The 24,059-nt window shown below is 41.7% G+C and overlaps 2 protein-coding genes across 2 annotated transcripts; both read left to right on the forward strand.

Annotated features, from left to right (window-relative positions):
- Nucleotides 1–10,648: 10,648 nt before the first annotated feature.
- LOC135285223 (arylacetamide deacetylase-like 3) lies at nucleotides 10,649–17,783 on the forward strand. Its single transcript, XM_064397275.1, has 4 exons — nucleotides 10,649–10,732; nucleotides 15,517–15,733; nucleotides 16,111–16,174; nucleotides 16,938–17,783. The coding sequence occupies exons 1-4, from the start codon at nucleotides 10,709–10,711 to the stop codon at nucleotides 17,710–17,712; spliced, it is 1,080 nt and encodes a 359-aa protein (XP_064253345.1). The 5' UTR covers nucleotides 10,649–10,708; the 3' UTR covers nucleotides 17,713–17,783.
- A 1,225-nt stretch (nucleotides 17,784–19,008) lies between these two features.
- LOC135285225 (arylacetamide deacetylase-like 4) lies at nucleotides 19,009–23,620 on the forward strand. Its single transcript, XM_064397277.1, has 4 exons — nucleotides 19,009–19,185; nucleotides 20,671–20,881; nucleotides 21,593–21,656; nucleotides 22,528–23,620. The coding sequence occupies exons 1-4, from the start codon at nucleotides 19,009–19,011 to the stop codon at nucleotides 23,300–23,302; spliced, it is 1,227 nt and encodes a 408-aa protein (XP_064253347.1). The 3' UTR covers nucleotides 23,303–23,620.
- Nucleotides 23,621–24,059: the final 439 nt, after the last annotated feature.

The following is a 24,059-nucleotide window of genomic DNA, read 5'->3' on the forward strand; positions in this document are numbered from 1 at the left end:
CAGTAAGTTCTACTTGGAGGCAGGATGCATTTCCATGAAGAATCAAAACCAGGGCGAGGATGCAGTTTTACTGACAGTCAAAACTTCTGACTGTCTTTGTTTAAATTAACACCTGGAACACTACCCACACTGAAATTACCACCATTCTTGTCAGGGAAATTTCTAGCTCTATAATTTTCAAAGAATACTCTCTGTATCTGATATTACTGTATGTGTTTTCTGCCCCCCACTGGCTCATTTAAACTATAACCAAAAGCAAGGATGCTGCAGACAGTTATGTAAGACACATGATCCAACAGAAGACACCCTACAACCACGGGAAGGGCTTTCCTGCAATGCTGTGCATGGCTATTTACATTCAGCATATGAGTGAAGAAAGCCTGCCGGAACAATGTGAATTACATTTAGTTACACTTACATAGGACTCAGGAAAAAGGGGAACTTTTATAGGGATCTTCCATATGGTATCTCTAATGGATACAGTGCAAATAATTACAAAGCTTTGAAAATCTTCTCCAGTGTTTTCCTGATTTCTAGGCACACACTAACACTGCTGAATGCTGTTTTTGTGCTGTTGAATGCACACTGTTGAATGCTGCCTGTTTTCCTTATGGGCAACCTGTGCCATGAATGCTCACGTGGCAGTTTGTCCATAAAGTGATAGAGCAGTACATTCCTGACATTAAAATATACAATGAATCAGACTAGCACAAAGGCTGACAGCTGTCAAACCTCTCATGGGTATTACACCCCAAAGACTGTACCACGGAGATACTACAGATTTTTATTTTTTTTAACCCAGAGAGCAATATTGATGAGTTTTGCCTATGAAGAACTTAGGAAAATACAATGTTGACGAGTAAGTTTCCTTAGCTGGGGCAGTTCCTTCCCACCTTGACAAAAACAGCTAGTTCCTTCCACAAGGGAGGAGAGTTAGGTGCCTGAGGTGGTAATTCCCTCCAGAGTTTGCACCCTGAGTGAAGTGAGAGCCCAAGCTGCCCTCCAGACAGGATTAGGGTGCAGACAAGGCTGGTCCATGCAGAGCTATGAACCCAGAGAAGGTGGGCATGAGCCACATTTCTTTAACTGGTCTCTAGAGTTTGCCCATGAGCACTGTAACACAAATAAAAGGATCCAGGAGCAGACTGGAGCACTGTCAAAACCTGAAAACTAGTGAGACACTGAGAAGCTCAGTGCAGCTGGGAGGGCTTGACACACTTTTAGCTGCTCTGTGTGACAGGAAGATGTTGAAGGAAATGAAGGAAGGGAAAGCAAACTGCCCTGCATCATTCCATCACCAGATGTCAGCACCAGCTGAGTCTGTAATAACCTGGAAAACCTCTTTGTGCTCTGGGCACACAATATGAGTACCTGAAACACATTACCAAAGGTCAAACTGTGGTTTGATTTCAATATTTTACTGAGCTTGTTCTTATGCCTTCATAGCCTGAAGCTTTCTGTTTAATAACAGAGCACACATTAAGCCATAACAACTTTAGATTACCTGTTCTAACCAATCAAGTTTGGAGTGGTGTATTACAGAAGTTTACAACTTCAATTATCCTCTGCTTTGCTGTCTTCACACCACCTCATTATACCATACTAGTTACAACTCACATACCATAGATTTTTAAATAAACAGAAAATTAGAAAACATTCCAGATTTACTAGCTCTATTATTAAATAATGTTATTTATTTAAAAGCACTTAACACTATTCTCTGCCTATGACACCCATTCTCTGTACTGCTCAGGCAGAATCCTGCAAACTCTGGCTGTTTTTATTGCAGTTTTCCTTGTCTCAGTTATTCACTGTGTTTGCTGATTCCCATGAGAGTGCAGACAGTGAACCTGAATAGCTGGAATACTGAGACTCAGACAAACCTGGCCATGGGTAAAGAAGGGCAGTTGAAGTTGTTATATTTACATTCAAGCAACTTCTGATTTAATAAGTTTCATTTTGATGTGATGACCTGCCATGAAATCCCAAGTGGATGTTCCAGAGCAGCTTTTTGGAATCCATATGTATGGAGCAGAATTCATTCACTCTGAGGAACAGAACTGCACAGCAGCAGAGACAGACACCCAACAATCCATCCACATTTCCCAGTGCTGCTCTACAAAACCCTTCAGTTGAATAAGCATTTCAAAAATGTACCTGCTCTGAACTGCATAACACAAGATCTGAATTTCCTGAATGCTGATACAGAACATTAGTCTTTTTTTTTTTTTTTAATACAGCTCAGCTTTTTACTCCAGAATTTGTTAGCAGCTGTTTAGCCTAGGAGTCATTTGGAAGGGACAGACTTCAAAGAAGAGAAGGAAGAAAGAAAAGGCTAAAAGAAAGATTTATGCCAGACTAAATGCAAGGTGTCTTTCTGTTGCAAAAGCAAAGCATACAGGAACTAGCTACTTATTTGGGTGGGGAGATGGAGATAAAGAGAAGGGAGGACACTGAAAGGTAGGTAGGAGGCAGCCTAAATGCAGAGGTGGATGAAGCAAATACACAGCACCTTTAAAGACCAGTATGGTACACATGTACTAAGCTGTAATTTATTAAAGCTTCTTATTGTCACTGTGAAGGGCATATTAAATCCATCTCATGGATCAGAAGACTCAGGCTTACAGGTATGAAAACCTTTGAGATGCTTTCAGTCAGTTGTTCACATAAAGTGAAATGAAGAAATGTGAACTAAAGTATGGCAAGTTCCTCCCATGCTCTAAGTGGTAAAATCAAAGTCAGTTGAAGTACTGTACAGATTCTAATTTTTCTGCTAAATTACCTAGAGAAAATAAGAATAATTTTAAAAAGCAAGGCAAATTCTATTTACCAGTGTTTCACTGTGAAATGAACATTAAAAAAATAAAGAACTCTATCAGAAGCTATTATTTCTGGGTTTAAGTTTTCTTTGTAATATTTTTACATTTATTTTTTCTTGTTTTCTGCTCCCTGGCTGTACCTGCTGGAATCGATATCTCAGTCATCAGAGCTGACTACTTTACAATTCTTTAGTTACTCATCATGGGATTTCCTGTGTTGCACAGAGAAGCTCTGCAATAGTCAACTGAGTCCAGGTTAACAGTGGTGGAAACAGCCTGCAATCACAAGTGAAATGTGTTGTAATGTTTTAGAGAAAGACTTCACAAGAAAACCAATAACTCATGACAGTCACAGAATTCATTGGCACCAACTCCCCTGAGAGCTCCTGCCTTGCACAGTGTTGGGTTGGTCAGCTCCTGCCTCTTCCACTAATAATTAAGGAGAAGTTGATGAGTTTTATACATTCTCAGCCTACAAAGCTATGTGTGATACCACAGCTACAGAAGCTTTAGAAAATCCACAAAGCTGAGTCTTGGGAAAACCTGCAACGACCACATTTCTTTGGGTAGGTGTCATTATTGTATTGCCCCTTCCCATCATTACTATAACTATTAGAAATATGCTGAAAAATCAAGAAGAGAATGAATTTTAGAATGCATAAATGGAGGCTTGTTGATGAGAAAATGGGAAGATTTTACCCAACTATTGTCAATTCTGTACTCATCAAGTGCTACATTAACCAATTAAACTCCAGCAACACCAAGTTCAATGAACAAAGAATCAATTTGTGAGCTCTGAGTAGCTGTTTTATAGCAATAAAGAACCACTTGAGGCCCATAATTCTCATTACAATGTCAAACTCTACTCTGTGTTCATTTTCTCTGGTTTACTGGAATCTCATCAACCTTTAGTTAGTGCACGGCTGTTCCCATCAATAGGTAAAGACTTTGTGGAAGTTGGGGTTTCGGGATGAGTTTGCAGAAAAACAAAAATATGGCTGTTGCAAAACACACTAAATACCCACCATTTAAAGAACTCCATCTCCACTGCCAGATAGAGAAGAAGCCTTTTTGTTTGCAAAGATACAAGGTACTCATTTCATGCAGTGGATTCAAATGAAATAAAAACATTCTTTTGACATTTACCACCTCAAAAACAACTGGGGAAAATAACCCACTGAAAACCTCAGTGACTGTTTTGGAACAACTTGAGAATCTGAACTGACCATAGATATTCCTACCCATCCTGTGGGTACAGGAATGGCTGGCCAGACTGGAAATAGCTGAAATATGTGGAATATAAGGCACCAAGCATCATCACACAATTGTCAATATAAACATCCCCAGAAGGACCAAGCAGCTCTCAGACCATGGGATTTGCTTGATTCTGGAAAAACATGGACATTGTGTTAACAGGACAAGGAGGATGGGAGTGCAAACAGCACAGAGCCAGAACATGCTCTACGTTCACATGCTGAGTATACTCCAACAGTATAACACATTAAGAGATTAAAACATTAGGATATTATTTTGAAATATTGATTCACCAACATTTCTTTAACAACAGAAAGGCTGTAATGCAGAACTGAAAGATTTTTGTTCAGATTGTCATGACTGTACAACAGATTCTGTAGAACTGCCAGGGCATAACAACAAAAAACAAACAAACAAACAACTCCAAACTGTCCCTTTGTAAATTTATTTTTAAATAAAAATACAGTAAAGCAATTTTCCTCCTACTCTATCAGGTCCATCAAGCTTTCAAAACAGAGGTGGCATGTGTCAGGTGTTTTGGTTTTGATTAAAGCTGATTAATTACTGACTCACTGAATAGGAGAAGAAATCTTGTGTCAAAACAGTGTCAGCAAGAGCTCATAGATTTAACAGCAGACAGACATGTGCTCTTTGGTATACGGCTTTCATAATCTGATCATACAAGTAGCAGGTGTTTAATGGCCTTTAGTCACCTTTAGAAGTTTCATTTACTGCCACTGAAGTCCTAAATACCTTCAAGAATCTTTTTTTTCTTGGTTAAAGGTTCTTTAGAAAGCACAGAAATTACCTCCTCTGAGGATTCAAATAGAAGAAACCATCAAGAATGCTGAAATACAAGATTCAGAGCTGATATCTATGTGGGAATCTATTTCAGGATATTTTGTCTGATGGCACAGACACCAGAAAGAAGCACTTAGTTAAACTGTGCTGTTCATACAGGAATATATGGCAAAACAAAGCCAAATCCACAGAGGCTGTGCTATGATATCAGGGAAATAATACAGGGAAACATTTCCAGAACTAATAACCACAGACACCACTGGGCTGCCCCAGCTGTGCTGCAGAGCCCTGTGGAGAACATCTGATGAGCTTAGGACAAGCTGAGCACTTGCCATGAGCATCTGGGTTTGGCTTCAATACTCTACAGTCTAACATTTTAACTACTTACATCCTAAATTTGTGCTCTGTGGAAGGGAAAGGCTCCCAATCAGCTAATTTCAGCACAGAAAAGCTCTAATGATCTCTCTATTTCACAAACCTTGGCACAAATTTATGACGTTGCTTCATCCCACACATCCTGACCTTCACAAGCCAATGTTGTGCAAATCAGCTGTCAGTGTTGCTTGATTTAAATACTGGGCTAATGAAACTGAAGACTAATTTAGTTTTCAGACTGGAATTCCACTTTAAAAGCCAAGGCACAAAATGTTTGGGAGCTGTAAATTTAAATTGTGTAGAAAATGTAATTGTAGTAAGAACGCAAACCAGAAAAATTACTTTACCAAAGAATTGCCACCAACAGTTACCAATTCCTCACCAATACATATGTATTCATAATGCCTCTACACTGAACTGCATGCAAGAATTACAGTGAATATGAAACTCTGAGGGTTAATTGCTAAAAAGCTTTTACCAGCAGCAACAGTGGCTTCAATCTACAAACATACCCTCAAGTGTCTGGAGAGACCTTCGTGTACATTCAGGCTTGCACTGATTTTAAACACAGAGCAAATGTACTCTTATTTAAACAAAAATTAAAGCATGAATGTGTCAGTGCATTCCTCTATGAAACAGAGTTTATAAAAAATGTGGATCTGAGTATTTTTCTTCTCAGAGACGTGTATATATGCTTTGATGACAAATGCAAGTAGCCCCACATCACTAAAAGTTAACACTGCAGCGGAATGTCCATCCAAAATGAATCCACTACAAACCAAAAAGACCATCTTCAAATTGAGGCTCCTCTGAATAATAATTTCTCCTTATTAGTGAAAAGCTCATAGTATTGATCACTTCCATACAGTTTGAATCCCACTTTTGTAAAGGGTACAAAGAAAGCATACAAGTGTTGTGAATAATATCATTAGCCAAAGAAGGGTGGAGAAAATTGCATTACATTGCATTGCAACATTAATAAACGTTTAATTTCTGCATATGAACTGAGCACTCAGTCTCCTGTGAAGACACCTTAGATGCACTTGAAAACAGGTCTTAACCCAGTTTTACAGCATTCACTCCTATTTTGAAGTGAAATGGCATCTGTTTATACAACTTTAGCAATTCTAGGAATATTTTTTATTTCTCCTGTTTTAATACCAGCACTCTATTTGGGAGTTGTAGTATATAATTTTTTCAACTCAGAACTTCCACCTGGAATTGAGCAACCTCTAAAGCTTCGTTTTTTCCACTCCTTGCTGATCACAACCATGGTCGCGGTAAGTTAAATTTCTTGACCTGGGGATTTCACTTTTGCTTAGGTAGGATATTTGGCAGAAGGAGGAAAATGGTTTACTTAAGGGAAAAAAGAAAAAAGCAATTAATGCTCCTGAGGCCTGTAAGCATTGATATATAAATCCAAAACATGGTAAATTAACTCATAAAATTAATATAACTAATCTTAAAAGCTTCTTTAGATTTTTCAGTCAAACTGCAGCCACTTTATGCTGGGAAACTGTTTCATATGAAAATTTAAAACAAATACCTAGATGTATGCTGTACATATTGAACTGCATGTACATAGAATAATGCTCTCTGTTCAGAAACAAGCCAACATGATTCCTCTTCTTCCAAATTCTTTCTTTTCAACAGGGAAAGATTTTGGAGAAGCTGAGGATCTGCAATGATTTAACCATACTGCGAGTAATGCTCAATGGGATTCCTCCATGGAGAGATTCCAAACTGCTTATCAAAGATCTCACAGTAGATGAGGTACCCTTGAGGATTTATCAGCCCAAAAGCCCACCCACTGGCAAAAGAAGAGGAATTCTGTATTTTCATGGAGGCGCTGGCACATTTGGGAGCATTAGTAAGAAATGGGCAAGTTTTATTTTTCAAGTCAAATCCAAACCTTTACATTTTTGCCTTCAGGCATGTGTCAGTCAGTATCTGCCCTGTCCTTCCCAGTGTCACCAGTCTTTGCTCAGAGCAAACTGGAAAGTATTTGTGGAATGAAGAGTCTCATGTTAAAGGGAGTCCCGTCTCTGCTTTCTTTGGGCAAGAGACCTGTGAGCCAGAAATCCCTCACCCTGCTCTCAGCTCTCAGTGAGGGTTCCTGCTCTACTCAGACTACCCTATCTTACACAAAATATATAATATGGGTCCAAGGAAGGATTTAAATACATTTTAAAAAATCTATAAATAAATTCCTATTCATGCAAAAAAGGATTCCAAATGAAAGAAAATATAAATAATGAAGGAGCAATTTGGGGAAGTTTGATTCTTGTGGTGGCATGGCAGAGGATACTTGATTTCTTTTCCAGAAAGGGAGACAGCCCTTGTCTCAGCAGCTGGGAGTTCACTCCCTGAGTGCTCCAGATCTCCTTCTGAGCAGCTAAGGCTCTGAGTGACTTCTCTGCAAGCCAAGGCCCCTAACATGGAAATCTGAACTTTGTTCCAGGGGTCAGGCAGTGCAATTTGAGGGGTTTGAATCCTTTACTGTTTCAAAGGGTGGGTCTGCACTATACTGGGCAGACGAATTTCCTGGCATCCTTCAGCCCTGTGCAGGAATCACAACAGAACTCCTGTGCCATGGGCTCCCCTCTGCACTGGGGCACAGATAACCCACCCTGCTGCTCAGAGCACAGGAGTCTGGGGGGAGAGCCAGGCTCATGTCTAGAGCCAGGCTGGCTGGCAGTGAGGACTCCAGGGATGGCAGGCACTCTGTGATCTCAGTGACAGGTGAATTCCTCTCACTGGAAGGAAAAGCCACACCACAAGTTGCACAGTGAGTCCCTGTTCACGTGGCATGGCTTGATGTAACAGCCATACCTGTACAGAGAGTGGGACTGACCTTTGGCTTCAATTCCTTTTGGTGTTTGATAACAGGAAAACAACATGATGACAAGCTTTCAGAAGGCCTTTGGGAATCCCCAGCCTAGGAATCCTGAAGTCTGCAACCAGCAAATTAGCAGATGCTACACTGAAAAGAATCAGTGGACAGATACCTATGGATTATTCCTCAAAAGGATGTCATACTTCTCAAATCCTAGAATTGTTGAATAGTTTGGGTGGAAGGAACCTGAAGTCTCATTCTCATTTCAAGTCCCCACTATGGGCAGGGACACCTGCTGCTATTCCAGGCTGCTCCAAGCCCTGTTCTACCTGGCCTTGAACATTTCCAGGAATGGAGCAGCCACAGGGGCTCTGGGCATCCTGTGCCAGGGCCTCGCAACCCTCACAGGGAAGAATTTATTCCTAATATCTAATCTAAACCTACTCTTTATCAGTTTCTAATTTTTTAAAGTCCGCGAATACATGAATAAAGGAGACTGAGTTGCTAAAACCCACTTTGATATCTAGAAGAGTCTCCTAAAGAAGGCTACACATCCATGACACAAGAGGGAAGGTCTTTAATTTGGATTACAACTGACTGAAAGACAGAAAAATGATGTGTTATGGGAAGTTCCTGTGAGATTCCCCTAAGGAGATCTGTACTGGGATCGGTGCTAATCAATTTATTCAATCAATTTATTCAAACAGAAAAGATGGTGCACGGTGGTATTAAATCCTCTGAGGGTCATAAATGGATGGCTGAAAAACTGCAGAATGTCTTTATGACAGCAGAGCATCAGACAATAAAATGACAGGAGAAATGGCATGCAGAGAAGTCAAACTGATGAACAGAGCATTCTGACCTTATAAATGAAGCAATGGACTCCTAGCAGCAGCAGGAAGGAGGTCTTGGGACTACAGTAGGAAGTTACCTGAAATTGTTGACATAGTGCACAGTAGAAGTCAAAAAGAAAAATAAAAAAAAAAAAAAAAAGAAAAAAGAAAAAAAAAGCTAGCAGTTATTAGTAGGAAAGGAAAGACAAAAGAGGAAACTTTTTTATGTCACTGTAATAAATCCATGGTGTATCTGAATACAGTATAGTGCTTATAGTTCTGTTTCCCACTCTTCAAAAATGATAGAGCAGTACTGGAAAGACTTGGAGAGGCTGCCTAGGTAAGAAAAGTGCTCCTGTGCAGAGAATATGTGAATGAACCATGACTCTTCAGGCTGCAAAAGGAGCATAAAGACAGATACACTGAGTACAAAACCATGAGAAGCAAGAGAAGTTAAACAGGGAATGATTTATCCACCATTTCTCACAGAACAAGAATTCCACCATGTGGAAGCAGGTACGAAAGGAGCAACTAAAAATGGCTCTTCCCACCTTTGTAAGCAAGTGAGAGAACTCTCCCTTGCACAAAGCTGTTATGGTTAGGGTTAAAAACAAGTGGTTTGGGTAATTCACACAAGAAATGCTAATTAAGGGCACTAGGTATAAAGACAGCTTCTGTCTCAGGAGTGCCCTGAGCCTCAAATTCCTGTATGCTCCTTATTCCTGTTTGTCCTCAGCTTACATTCTCCTTAGACACCTTTTGCTGACCACCAGGTGAGATGTAAGACACCCCAGACAGATTTCTGTGTTTCCCCAGTATCACCATCCTTACATGCTTGTGTGATGCCCTGAGAGCCACTGGCCAACAGAAAATGTGTTCATGTGTAAAGACCACATTCCATAGCACGAGTTCCTTATCAGTCTCATCTTGCAGTGCCTTCCACATAGCACATGTTCAGGAATCTGTATTTTCATTTCAAAAGGATATTTGATTTTTAAATCATCATTTTTGCTAAACTTTTTTCTCTAGGATCCTTTGAAAGAGTATGCCGCTATTTGGCCAAAAAATGCAACTCGGTGGTTGTGTCTGTTGGGTAAGTGCTATTTTGCCATAGAAGTATTTATGGGAATACAGCTCTCAGTTGAAACTCTTCTGAAAAATATGCTGAAAATATCTACTCTTTTAGATTTTTCACTTAAACCTTTCATTTACTTTAGAAATATGCTTATAGACAACATATTCTAAAATAGCTGTAGCATCATTAGTTTGGCATTCCAATCTACATTGTTTAAACCCAAATATAATCTTTAAAATTAGGAAAAAAAGTCTGCATAGCTACCACAGCAACTGCAAACAACACAAATTGGATGTTTATGACTCCACTGACAATAACCAGTCTTTGACATTTCAGGTACCGTCTGGCTCCTGAACATCCTTACCCAGGACAATATTTTGACTGTCTCAGTGCCACCTTATACTTCATGAGGAATTTAGAAGAATATCACGTGGATCCTGGTCTCATCATCATTAGTGGTGACAGCTGTGGAGCTAATTTTGCTACAGTTATTTGCCAAATACTGCTGAATGATAGAGATCTGCCAAAAGTACGTGCTCAGGTCCTCCTTTACCCAGGACTCCAGGGGCTGGATTTCCACTTGCCCTCCTACCAGCAGAACGCTTTCGTCCCCATGTTGTCCCAGAAGATGATTGTCTACTTCTGTTCTCGTTACCTTAACAGAAAACCCACATTTTGGAAAGATGTTCTACAAAACTGCCATGTTCCTGATAGTATGAGACACCAGTATAAAAAATGGGTAAGTGCTGACCTTATTCCTGATGAATTTAAGGTTAGAGGCTACGTACCACCAAAACCCGCACCATATAAACCTGAAGTCCATGAATCTGTCAAAGAAATTTTAGCAATAACATTTTCCCCACTTTTAGCTGAAGATTCCATTATTTGCCAGCTCCCTGAGTCTTACATTGCCACCTGTGAGTTTGATGTGTTGAGGGATGATGGTCTGTTATACAAGAAGAGGCTAGAGGAAAATGGTGTTCGAGTGACCTGGTACCATTGTGAGAATGGCTTCCATGGAATTTTAGCCTTTTTTGGCTACGGGATTTTTTCATTTTTATCTGCAAATAAGATAATGGACAGTACTGTGAATTATATAAACAGTTTATAAAAGTATTTTTCAGAAGAAAGATGCAAGTCATGCAGTATCTTTGATGAATTTATACTTGGCAAGGAATATAAACATCTTGATTTATGGTTTGGATTTTGGCTGCATTTTGTAGTTTCTGATTTCTGCTTCTGTAGTGACTCTCAAACAAATATTAAGATTATTTGAATTGCCACCATTCTAGAAAGTATTCTTGTAAAAACACACCAATAAGACTGACATGAAAAAGGCAAGGCACCTAGCACATCCTGTTTCACTAAAACTATAGCAATTCAAGTATCTTTGCATGGCTGGCACACACTGAAGGCAAGAGACAAGAATCTCCATGATGATTCTTCAACAGCCCAGAAATGCTGAAGACAACAACTGAAGTCTGCTTTGGCCCTTGTGACAGACAGGAGGTGCTGATGGTATCAGATGGAGAACTCAGCAACTATGAAGTCTTACAGCAGACACTGAAATTGCAGCCATGAATTTAATTTCCAGGTTTAATCTTTACAAAAACTACACTGCTCCAAAAATAGGGGAGTCAAAAGGAAGGCTCCTTCTGCTATTTCTGTTTAGCAGAAATCCTAAACTGGCACTAGCATGAGTTTGATTTTGCTTGGGATCTGAGAAATGATGTTTCATTTTGGAACTTCATTCTCAAACTGGAATCCCTGAACTTCAATGAGTGTGTGGTTGTCAGAGAAGTGCAGAGGTGAGACTTTTCCATAACCCTTTTTTTCTTTCAAGATTATCTTATGTTCAAGGCTACCTGTTCTGGTGTGTTGAAAAAATTATGAAAATCATGTAAAGAAGGCAGAGAAGCACAATTTTATCCATATTATCACTGTAATGCTATGGTGATTCTGTGATGCTTTCAACAACAACAAAATAAAAAACTAGCACTGCAAATATTTTTGTTATAAGAGTGAGAGTTACATTTCCTAAACACACACTGACTGATGAACCCAACAGAAACCCCCCTCCTGTGGTGAAAGGAACAACACAACACAGGCAGGCACAGACCACAGTCCTGCTGCTTTTATCTGGCCACATCTGTGCTGTGGTCAGTAATTAACCTACCAAACAATTGGATATAACCACACTGTGATACAACTGTGAAAACATAATACAAACTGAAAGTCCACAAACACTGCTGGATGGACTATTTTTTTTCAAATCTGGGCTTTTGCTGATTTTTGAAACAAGATTTCCTTCTACTTCAGAATATTTTATGATGACCATGTGCGCTATTAAAAACACTCAACTTCCCACTAGAGAAATTTTGTAACTAAAATGACATGGTACTTTCCCCCTATCACTTATAATTTGACTTTACAACAACAACAACAATAAACACCAAACAAAAATACCCAACCCCTCTCCATTGCTACCTAATAAAGATTTTTTACCCCTTTTCTTTCCCCATGAACTTGCAATTTATATGTTCTGACATCCTAGTTGCAGACTTAGATTCACAATTAATTAATTTGCATCATTTAAAGTACAACTTCTCTACATTAGCACAATCCTGCTCCTGAGCAAGAACAAGATAAAGGAGTTTGATTCAGAACTCTTTAATCACTGGTTATCTTAAGTCATTCTAAGCTGTATTTGTTGCACGTAGAGCTACTGAAAGTTCCTGCAACAGGGTCACCTAACCATGAATCTAAAGTCAGCCTCCTGTGGCTTTTTAAAAGCATGTTCGTCTGTTAGAAGAGAGCACAAATACTAAAAAGAACTGAGATTTGGGTAATGACAGAATTTTCTAAGTGCACCTTTCCAACGAGCACTGGTAACAATCCCTTTGGCCCTTCTCAGTGACAATCATCACCTGCAGGTTCCCATTCTCGAGGAAACTCTTCAGATGGGTGGTTCATAGTGTCACAAACTCAGCACACAAATGCCCTGCGTCCATTTTCCACCTCCAACTAATTTAACACTAATGCTGTCCATTCATAACACTCTCCTCCCAGCTAAGCACTGGTTTCTTGCAAAAATTCCAAAATGCTGCTGGCACAGATCTACTAACAAATCAAGGACTTTGACCAGCTTATCTTATATGAGATAACATGAATGGGGGGAAAGAAAGTGGGAGAGGGAAAGATACCTGCTAATGTATTTGTGAAAAGGAGAAGAAAGGTTTTTACTGGAGCAAACAAAGAACAGGCAGATTAACAAAGAATCAGGAAGTAACGAGACAAATACATATTGGAAAGTCAAATCAAAGACATGTCAGATCACTGCAGTTCAGCAAAATGGCAGTTGTACTCACAGTGCTGGTTTTATTCTTAGCTGGTTTTCTTGCTTCATTTATATTGTTGGTCATAGGAGCAATTAATTTTGATATTTCCAACTCAGAAATTCCTCCTGGAGTGAATCAGCCTGCAAAGCTCCGAATCATTCATATAATTTTAATATGCACAGCTGTGGTGGTAAGTGAACCTGGTGTGATTTTTGGGGGAAGAACAGAGAACCTGTAGATTTTAAACTTACTCCTGTGCTAGAAGCCTGCATGGAATTATGTTCTGGAGGGGAGAGCAGGGCATTGCTGTCATGCTGCATGTTTTATTGAGCTGAGTGTTGCTAAAGAAACTTTTGCCAGACTTCTGACACTGCACTGCTCTAATGCAGCCCTGCCCAGCTCTATCTTAGGCAGTACCTAAATGCTGCCTTAACAGAAGTGTGTCAAAGTCTGACTGTGCTTCTGCCCTGACTCGAGCTGACCTAGCAATGATTTGATTTATAATGTTTATCCAGGTAGGATCATTTGTATTTCCATTCTTGGTTCAGATGTCTCTGGCTTGTGCTTTCAAGCTTTTTGTGGGCATGGGGATGAGAATTTTGTATTTATTTTGAATATGAAGTGAAAAGCTGAATATTTCAGAATTGACTTTGGGAAGGAAAAGTTTCTGTCGCACAAGTGACAAAATTAGGTAACGTTGCCCAAGAAGAGCTGAAGGAATTCTTCTGCCCAAAGCATATTTATATAACTCCTGCAGCAACTAAGCAGGATTGTCTGATGGGAATGAGGAGCTCTGAGCAGCCCAAATTCTCCAGGTGAAGCAGCTTGTAAAGCGTGGGAAGGTAATCAGTCTCCAAGAGCAGCACTCAACATCTGGTGAGCTCTGCTGACACAGAAGCTCACTGAATCACAGCTATTTCTACGTAATGATAGGTGTAGAGATGCTCTGATGAGACATGGCATTAGACAGGACGTATCAGAGGTTGTGCATATATTTACTAAATTAATTTAATGGAATATTTGCAAAGAGATACAAACTATTTAAAATTTAAGAAGGAAAACAAAGAGAAAAAAATTCTCTGTCAGAAGTATTCTAGATTATGGTCAACCATAGTAAAGAATTCTAGATATATATTCTCATGCTTTGGCTGCACAGAAGTTGCAATTAGAAAGAGATTACCTCACTTAAGCAGCTGGAAAAGCAAGTTCTCTTTTAATCATCAATCCACTGCCCACCATAAACCAGCATTGCATGCTGCAATGTAGGCAACACAGGGTGAAAGAAAACAAACAAGTTGAATGTTAAAGTTAAAATATCCTTAGTATTGTTCCATTGCTGTTTGGGAAATAGCAAATATAAAAGAATAAATCATTTTATCATACAACTGAAGACACTAAGACTAGTTTCTGTAAAAAATTAAAATCAATACATTGCAGAATGTCTTAGTTTCTTCAAGAAGTCTTTCCTCAAGATCAGGCATGGACAATATTATAAATATCTGGAATCTCTGGAAAAAAGGCCTTTTGTACATAAATATATTGAGAATCTGAGGATGTGCCTTTTCTTTTTATTTATGCAAAGTTATGTTGGAGCACTAGCTCTGATTTGTATTCATTTTCTAGTACCTGGCATGAATATCCCTATGGCACAGAGAATGAACAGAAGTTCATTCCTGCTAAATATGTCAGGATCGTCTTGTCAGTGCATGGCACACATCAGTGAGACTTAGGAAATGGATCAAAAAGCAATTATCAAACATATTCTTAACTTAGTCAACTCTACTTTGGGCAAGTGTCTGTACCATGAAAATCAGCACCAGAATAATAATCTTTTGCTATGTTTCTGCATCATTTGGGGGAGAAGGATAGAATAACCACTGAAAACCAAACTTGCTTTCAATGTTAGGTAAGGGACCTGCTGAGGAAGCAGAGGATTCTATCTCACCAGTCTGTTAATGTTGCATTGTTTGGGGTTTTGTTCTTCCTTCATGTAACTCTCTCATAACCCCTCCTGATGCTGCTGTTATTTGTTCAGTTTGCTCCTATACCTGTACAACTACTCCATTCGTTTATTACTGCACTAAAAATGACTTAGGCACCATGAGTTTACTGTCCACACAGCTCCCTTCTTTGGAAAATACAGGGTCTCTCAAGTGAGCTCTCTGTTCTCTCTGCCTTTGAACAGGGAAAGATTTTGGAAAACTTTGGCATCTGCACTCAGGTGAGCTTTGTGCGGTACATGCAAGGAAGAAAGACTCTGGGGGTGGACTCAAAGCTCTTCATCGAGGATCTGTGGTTTGAGAAAGTGCCTGTAAGGATTTACCAGCCTAAGGCTCCATCTGCCAGCCAAAGGAGAGGAGTTGTGTTTTTTCACGGAGGAGGATGGGTATTTGGAAGTCTTGGTAAGATATCTACCAGAAGTATTTCAATTAAAGAAATACATAATTCATAAATACTAAAGTTGGTTGTTTCTTGATCTGTAAAAGTTGCAAACTTTGAATATAACCACAGGTTCAATCTTGTAATTCTTGCTGTCAGAAGAAGGCATCTGCTGTGGATCACATGATTTTTCTTGCAGGACAATGATATAAGGGGAAAAAATACTGAAATAATAAGATGAGGAGGTACAAAAGAATTGAGGAGCTTTGTAGGAAGCAGCAGGGGAAAGTAGAGAGCATTTCCTTCTTGAAATTATTTAATTTCTCCAATAGATAACATCTCTTCTCTGGTGAGAAAGTGCAACCCAACCTAAACCCAAACCCCACCAAATCTCTTTCAGAGACCCACGAAGAGCTGTGCCGCTTTATTGCCAGAGAAAGTGAATCTGTGGTTGTGTCTGTGGGGTGAGTCTGTGCTCATGCTGATTCTGAGAGATTATTTCCTATAGTGTAAATATCACCTCCTATCCCTCAGTCACAGCAACAATCTTCCTCAGAGAAATGTCTCTGTGGGATTTCTCAAGTATGTGATTTACAACTTCATTTCCTGTTGCTTGGAGACACTGAAGACTCACTTGGGCTGTTTTCACTGTCTGATTGCATCACAAATTACACTTTGGGATATCTAGCTGGAAAATGAAGTTTTGAATGAATATTTTCAAATTCCAAACTCAAAACTGATTGTAAACAGATAGTAAGCTATATGATGTCCTTAACATTTATTCAAGGAAAGCCTGCTTGATGCTTAGAGAAGCACAGTGTGAATGACAAGCTAATACATTATCAAAATACTGGAATAATGGTTCAGATTACAAGGATATGTAACGTAACTTTAGGTAACAAAGATACAAACCAGAAGTCATTTGTGTCCAACCCATGAAAAACTGAAGCAGAAAGTAACTAAATGATTGTCAATGAAACCTACACTTAGTTGGCAGCTGAGTGCTCCTGTGTTGTTAAAGACTTAAGAGACATCATAAACAGATGATATCATAACAGATGATATCATAACAGAATAATCTGCACCACTTAATCTTACTGATGGTAATCCTCTGGAGACAATTAAAACTCTTCAGAAGTCAGGGTGTTCCTGGTTGCAGGAAAGAGGACTTTAGCAATACATTTGAAACTCGTATTTCCCTCTCTTCCACCTGTCTCCGTGCCCCAGGTACCGTTTAGCCCCCGAGCACAAATACCCCGCTGCCTACGAAGACTGCCTGAGCGCCACCCTGCACTTCCTGCAGCACCTGCAGCACTACGGCGTGGATCCTGCCCGCGTCACCGTCTGCGGGGACAGTGCTGGGGGCAACCTGGCAGCTGCTGTCAGCCAGACCCTGGCAGGCAGCTCAGAGCTCCCCAGACTGCGCGCTCAGATCCTCATCTACCCCGGCCTGCAGGCACTGGACTTCAATTTGCCATCCTACCAACAAAACCGGGGAGTCCCGCTGCTCTTCCGGGAACGTGCCGCTTTCTACATGTTGCAGTATCTCAATGGAAATGCAACAAAACTGGAAGAGGTCTTGGAAGGTTCCCATATTCCTGCAGATATTAAATTTAAGTATAAAAAGTGGGTGAGTCCAGACAACATCCCTGAGGAATTTAAGGTCAGAGGCTACAAACCACGTGTGCTACTTGACTGCACAACTGAAGTTTTTGAGACAGTGAAGAGATTCTGTGAGCCCACGCTGTGCCCACTGCTGGCTGAAGACACAATCATCCAGCAGCTGCCAGAAACTTTCATCCTGACCTGCGAGTACGACGTGCTGAGGGATGATGGCTTGCTGTACAAGAAGAGGCTGGAGGACAATGGGGTTCGAGTGACCTGGCACCACCTTGAGGATGGATTCCATGGAGTCATAAACTCATTCAGTAGTGACTGGTTGTCATTTCCAGCTAGAAAAAGGGGCCTTGACAACATTGTGAATTTTCTAAGAAGCTTATAGCAACATTTTTCTTAGTTTCTGTAAGAACTGCCAAATTTCTGTGGTCTTTTATGCTTCTAAATTCCATATAAGAAGTTCATATAGGACAATTTGTTAATAAGCATTTATGTCAATGTGATCACCATAAAAGACATTTCAAGAATAGTTTCTTTTAGTGCTGTTTGAAGTTGTGCATGTGCAGCCTGCCTATTTTAATAATCACTTTGGACTAGACACTTGTCCAGTACAAGTGCTGCTCTCTCAGTACCTAAAAAAGATACAGTAAAATTTTAAGCCAACATCTGGTCTGACCTGTTTTATTCAATTGCAGTTGACAATTTCATTCTTCCTAGAAGTGTGTGCTTTGGCAAAGGAGAAAGACACAGACAGTCCAGTGCTATAATGCACAGCCTGTACTCTCTGCTACACGTAGCACCTGAATTTAAGAGTCCCAATTTGAAGATGATGTCTGTTGGCTAGGTAACCAGCATTTTATACTCAAAAATATGAAGTCACATTAGTTAACTTGACTTTTAGAAATGTAACTGTTCCCAACAGAAATACTCTATCGACAGCTTTGTTTAAATTGCAATGTGAAAAATGCTTTAAGTGTTTTCTTGTGTTTATCAAACATATGTGTACACTGAAAATCTTGTTATAGTGCTTGAATAGGATCCTAGAATCACAGAATGGTTTGGGTAGGAAGGAACATAAAGCTCATCTCATTCCAAAGCCCTGCCATGGGCAGGGACACCAGGTCTAGCCAAGGTTGCTTCAAGCCCCAAATAATCTAGCAACCAAACAGGACTGATGCATTTACTTTGGCAGAGTCTGTTGCTTGCCTTTTGCCCCCACCTCTCCCTTCTTCCCGTTTTCTTTTCCAAATGTCCCTGTTAAGGGTATGTATTCCAAACCATGTAAAACATGCCCACAATGCAGGAAGTGAATGCCCTGGCTGCAGATCAGTTGCAAGGGATAATTTAATCTGCTGGCTCTCTGTCATAGACTAGAACTTCATTCAGGACTCAACTTCAGTCTCTGAGCACTCACTGTTATCATCCACAATCCAAGAATTCCATATTCAATACCAGACCCTTTATCAGTCCCACAATTACCATCAACATCAACAGGAAATAAAACACATTGACTCTTCTCCAATGTGATAACTGCTTGCACATTGCACAACATTTCCAAGGACTTTAAATTGAGCAACACCTGAGAGATCTCTTGCAACTGGGACTGCTCCAGGCCTTGCTGTTACCTGAAAAAGACAATTCACAGATAGATGTGAAGATACATCACCTCTGGATACGTGAAATGGCATTTTTTTATCTACTGCCAGTGATACTGCTGGTGATTTTTGTTGCTTCATTCATATCAGCAATCATAAGAACAATTCGAACTGAGTATGCCAATTGCAGCATCCCTCCTGGAGTGAGCAGTCCTGGAAAACTTCGACTTATTGTTGCTGCTTTGATTGTTACATCTACTCTGGTGAGTAACTCTGCTGCAACTTCTGTGAGAAATGTTGTTAGATGTTAATTTTGTTCTACGTGTAAATACCAGAATCCTGCCAACTCCATCAAGGCTTAAATAATGGCATTTCTCTTCTGGGGGCTGACTTGAGAGGACAGTTTTTGGAAAATCATTTCTATTAGACCTCAGTCAGATTTTCCCTATTGCATAAGGATTAAGTCAACCATAAGAGCCCAAGCTTTATCAGCTGAGCTTCCCTAATTAAATTTAAAATTAAATATTTATAAAAACTGAGATTGCTTTGATTTCCACTTTAGCTAAGCACACATGATGTTTTTAGGCCATTCTCGGGGCTTTCCAGTAACATGGGAGGCTGAGTAATGTAAGTACCAGTAATGGGAGACTGGATGCTTTTAAAGAAGACAAGAACAGAAACTCCAGAAACCTTAGAGGGATGAGAGACACTTGGGAGCACTGGCAAGGCCTCCCTCTCCAGGACCTCCTTCACTCTTCAGGAGCCCCGTCACCAATTGCCCCTCACCAGGCGTCCCTTCAATGAGTGTCCCTCACCAGCTGCCCTTCTCCTGGTGCCCCCTCACCAGGTACCCCTCACCATTTGCCCCTCACCAGTTGCCACTCGCCAGCTGCCCTTCTCCTGGTGCCCGTCGCCAGCTGCCCTTCTCCTGGTGCCCGTCACCAGCTGCCCCTCACGCAGTTCTCCCTTCTCCTGATGTCCCTCACCAACTGTCCCTCACAAAGTTCTCCCTTCTCCAGCTGCCCCTCACCAGCTTCCCCTCCCACGGTTCTCCTTCTCCTGATGTCCCTCACCAGCTACCCCTCACACGGTTCTCCTTCTCCTGATGTCCCTCACCAGCTGCCCCTCACACGGTTCTCCTTCTCCTGATGTCCCTCACCAGCTGCCCCTCACACGGTTCTCCTTCTCCTGATGTCCCTCACCAGCTGCCCCTCACACGGTTCTCCTTCTCCTGGTGCCCCTCACCAGCTGCCCCTCACACATTCTCCCTTCTCCTGGTGTCCCTCACCAGCTGCCCCTCACACGGTTCTCCTTCTCCTGGTGCCCCTCACCAGCTGCCCCTCACACAGTTCTCCTTTTCCTCGTGCCCCTCACCGGCTGCCCCTCACACATTCTCCCTTCTCCTGGTGCCCCTCACCAGCTGCCCCTCACACAGTTCTCCCTTCTCCTGGTGCCCCTCACCAGCTGCCCCTCACACAGTTCTCCTTCTCCTGGTGTCCCTCACCAGCTGCCCCTCACACAGTTCTCCTTCTCCTGGTGCCCCTCACCAGCTGCCCCTCACACAGTTCTCCTTTTCCTCGTGCCCCTCACCGGCTGCCCCTCACACAGTTCTCCTTCTCCTGGTGCCCCTCACCGGCTGCCCCTCACACAGTTCTCCCTTCCAGCTCCCCCTCAGCGGCGGCCCCCTCAGGGCTGTCCATGCGCTGTCTCCCCTCAGTTCACTCCCGCTGTCCTCCCTCTCCCAACAGGGCAGGATTTTTGAGAAGATGGAGCTGTGCAGCAGCCTGGCCTTCAGGCGCCTCGTGTTCTCCGGGCGGAGGCCGGGCCCGGCTCCGGGGGTGCGGCAGGAGGACGGGCGGTTCGGGCGGGTGCCCGTGCGGCTGTACCGGCCCCGGGCCCCGGCCCCGTGCTCCGCCGTGCTGCTGTTCCACGGCGGCGGCTGGATCTGCTGCAGCCTCGGTACGGCCCTGCCGCCGGTCCCCTGCCCCTGTTAGCCCCGCACTGCTTTAGCATTGACCGTGTGTGTGTGGCCGACAGAATTCCGGCCTCCGCACGGGAGCTGATACAAAACTTTTCCACCTGTTTATATACTTTTAGCAAGCAAAGAAATTGATGCCCGTTCGTTCTAAATTACTTAATTCTCTTTCATAAATTCGTATTCTATTCTCTTTAGTCTTTTTAGTGTATTTTTCCTCTGGTAGGGACTTTCCAATGTGCTCAGTCTTTTGTTAGCTGCTTCTTTTCTACAAAATGTCCTTGTAGTCCATAAATTCTGCCCTACTTTTATCCAATTTCAACAAGACACACCCTCTCCCAGGCCTTGTTCTTTGAAGCATATCAGGGTTAGTTTGGCAAAACTTTTAAAAGTTTCAGTGATTTTCCCAGTCAAGTCAACAATAATAGTCTGTGTAAAAAAAGTTAGCTACATGCTGCCTAAAAGTGATTTAAGACTAGCACACTGCTTATAATTAATATACTGGTTATAATTAATTAAAATAATAATTAAAAATTAATTAGAAAAGTTATATAACTTCCAGCAGCTGGAAGGCTGAACTCCAGCTGGGCTTTCCCATCCAGGGCTGTGAAGGGAGGGGAGGGAAGGGCAGGGGGAGAGGAATGAGGGCACCTGAACCATTTGTAGGCAGTAAAACATCCCTCCATGCGTTTCAGATTCCCATGAAAGGATCTGCCAGTACATTGCCAAGGAAAGCGGCTCGCTGGTGGTGTCCGTGGGGTGAGTTACGGCCAGCTGCCCCAGAGAAGCCTTTTTGCCTCTTGTTGCCTCTCAGCACTGGAGGAATGTGCACCTGGTGGGAATGCTCCTCTTCAGGACCTGGACACCATCATCCTCATGGGTCCCTTCCAGCTCAGCATTTTCTATGGATCCCGGTCTCCAGAATTTCAAGAGGGCTGTTTGTTTTTCATTTCTCTCCCTGCTCCATCAGCTACACAGTGCAGACACAGCTCACAGTAAGGCCCATGTGTGTCCCAGCATAGAGCTATGCTGGCACCACACAAAACCAAGGAATGCTTTCCAGAAGAGAGTTCCAATGTGTTGAGAATGACTAATAAACCGACTTGGAAGGTGACACTTCACTGATCCATTTAAATAGGTGTAATTATCTTGTGAACTTCAAGGAGCTTTCTAACAGTGAGAATCAAATGCTAGTAAGTAATAATACTACTACTAATTAGTACTATTAATACCAGTAATACTGAAAAATATCACTGTCCCAGTTATTTAAATAAAAATAATTATCAAAATGAAATATACTAAGTAACAGTGAGGTGCAGATTGATTAAATTAGTTAATCCACAAACCAGAAGCAGTCTACACTAGAAGAGAAAAATAAAGTTACATCGCTTGATTTGTGATCAGGGCTGCTCTCAGAATATCCAAACCATGCTGTGTTCTTTCATCCACATCCTATGGCTCACTTCTCTGTGATTACTCATTGGACAAATACCTGCTTAGTAGATGAAAATACCTTCATGAGTTGGTTTTTTTTTTGATGAGGGAAAAATTATTCCAACACAGGGAGAACCAGGATGCTGTAGAAATTTTGTATTGACACTTGTGACATTTCCTTCTGTTTGTGCCCCAGGTACCGTTTAGCCCCCGAGCACAAATACCCCGCTGCCTACGAAGACTGCCTGAGCGCCACCCTGCACTTCCTGCAGCACCTGCAGCACTACGGCGTGGATCCTGCCCGCGTCACCGTCTGCGGGGACAGTGCTGGGGGCAACCTGGCAGCTGCTGTCAGCCAGACCCTGGCAGGCAGCTCAGAGCTCCCCAGACTGCGCGCTCAGATCCTCATCTACCCCGGCCTGCAGGCACTGGACTTCAATTTGCCATCCTACCAACAAAACCGGGGAGTCCCGCTGCTCTTCCGGGAACGTGCTGTTTTCTATTCCTTGCAGTACGTACAAGGGAACACATCAAATCTGGAAGAGGTCTTGGAGGGCTCTCATATTCCTCCAGACATGAGGCTGAAGTATAGGAAGTGGGTGAGTCCAGACAACATCCCTGAGGAATTTAAGGTCAGAGGCTATAAACCACACCAGCCCAGTGAATTCAAGCCTGAAGTTTTTGAGAAAGTGAAAAGAATCCGTGAGCCCACGCTGTGCCCACTGTTTGCTGAAGACACAATCATCCAGCAGCTGCCAGAAACTTTCATCCTGACCTGCGAGTACGACGTGCTGAGGGATGATGGCTTGCTGTACAAGAAGAGGCTGGAGGACAATGGGGTTCGAGTGACCTGGCACCACCTTGAGGATGGATTCCATGGAATCGTAAACCTATTTGATTATTATGGTTTGTCATTTCCATCTGGGAAAAGGGGATTGGACAGGGTTGTTGCATTTATAAAAGGCCTGTAAAAAGAACTCTCCCTCATTATGCTTCTCCCCCTAATGACTCTGCTTAGGCTCTCACACTTCAGGTAGTGCTGCTCTGCAAGAATGTGACACCTTTTGATGTGTAAAATACTATTTCTAAGATCTATCAACTTCAAATAAACACAGATCTTTTCCTTGTGAGACTTCTGACAGTTCAATCTTTTGACAGTACAATTTTTCTATATGTTGTGGTTTTTTTGAAATTGGCACCTGATCGATTCCATGTCTTTAATTGCTAAATTATTTACTTCTATACAAATAATCTGTGTGGAATGATTTGGATTAAATGTTGTACATCCAGCTTATTTGTGATGTCCATTTGATAAGCTCCAAAGCATGACTTAATTTAGCTAAAAAGTATAAGCTAGATAGATAGTGAGGAAGGGAAAACTCTGGACAAATAGGCAGAGATCAAGATCTCAGTGAGGAGATTCCATGGCTGCAAAACTAGCAGTGCAAGGTCAGAATTGATGAGGCACACCTAGCTGGAGGCAAGTAAGGGCTACTCTGATTTTGAAATAATTGTAGCTCAACAAAGTCCTTTTTAATTTTGGAAAGTCTCCACTATGCCCACGGAGGGTAGGATATAGTGTTGAGATGAACTGCTGACATCAGGATTTAGAAAGGCAGGAAGGATCAGTGAACTGGGCTTTTGGTCTGTGTGTACTGAAAGGTACAGCTTAAAGGGAGAATATGAGAGAAAACGTCTTCATGTTCTTCCAAAGGGTGTCCCCCAGTG

Source organism: Passer domesticus, chromosome 22 (assembly GCF_036417665.1).
Source record: "Passer domesticus isolate bPasDom1 chromosome 22, bPasDom1.hap1, whole genome shotgun sequence".
NCBI classification, from domain to species: domain Eukaryota; kingdom Metazoa; phylum Chordata; class Aves; order Passeriformes; family Passeridae; genus Passer; species Passer domesticus.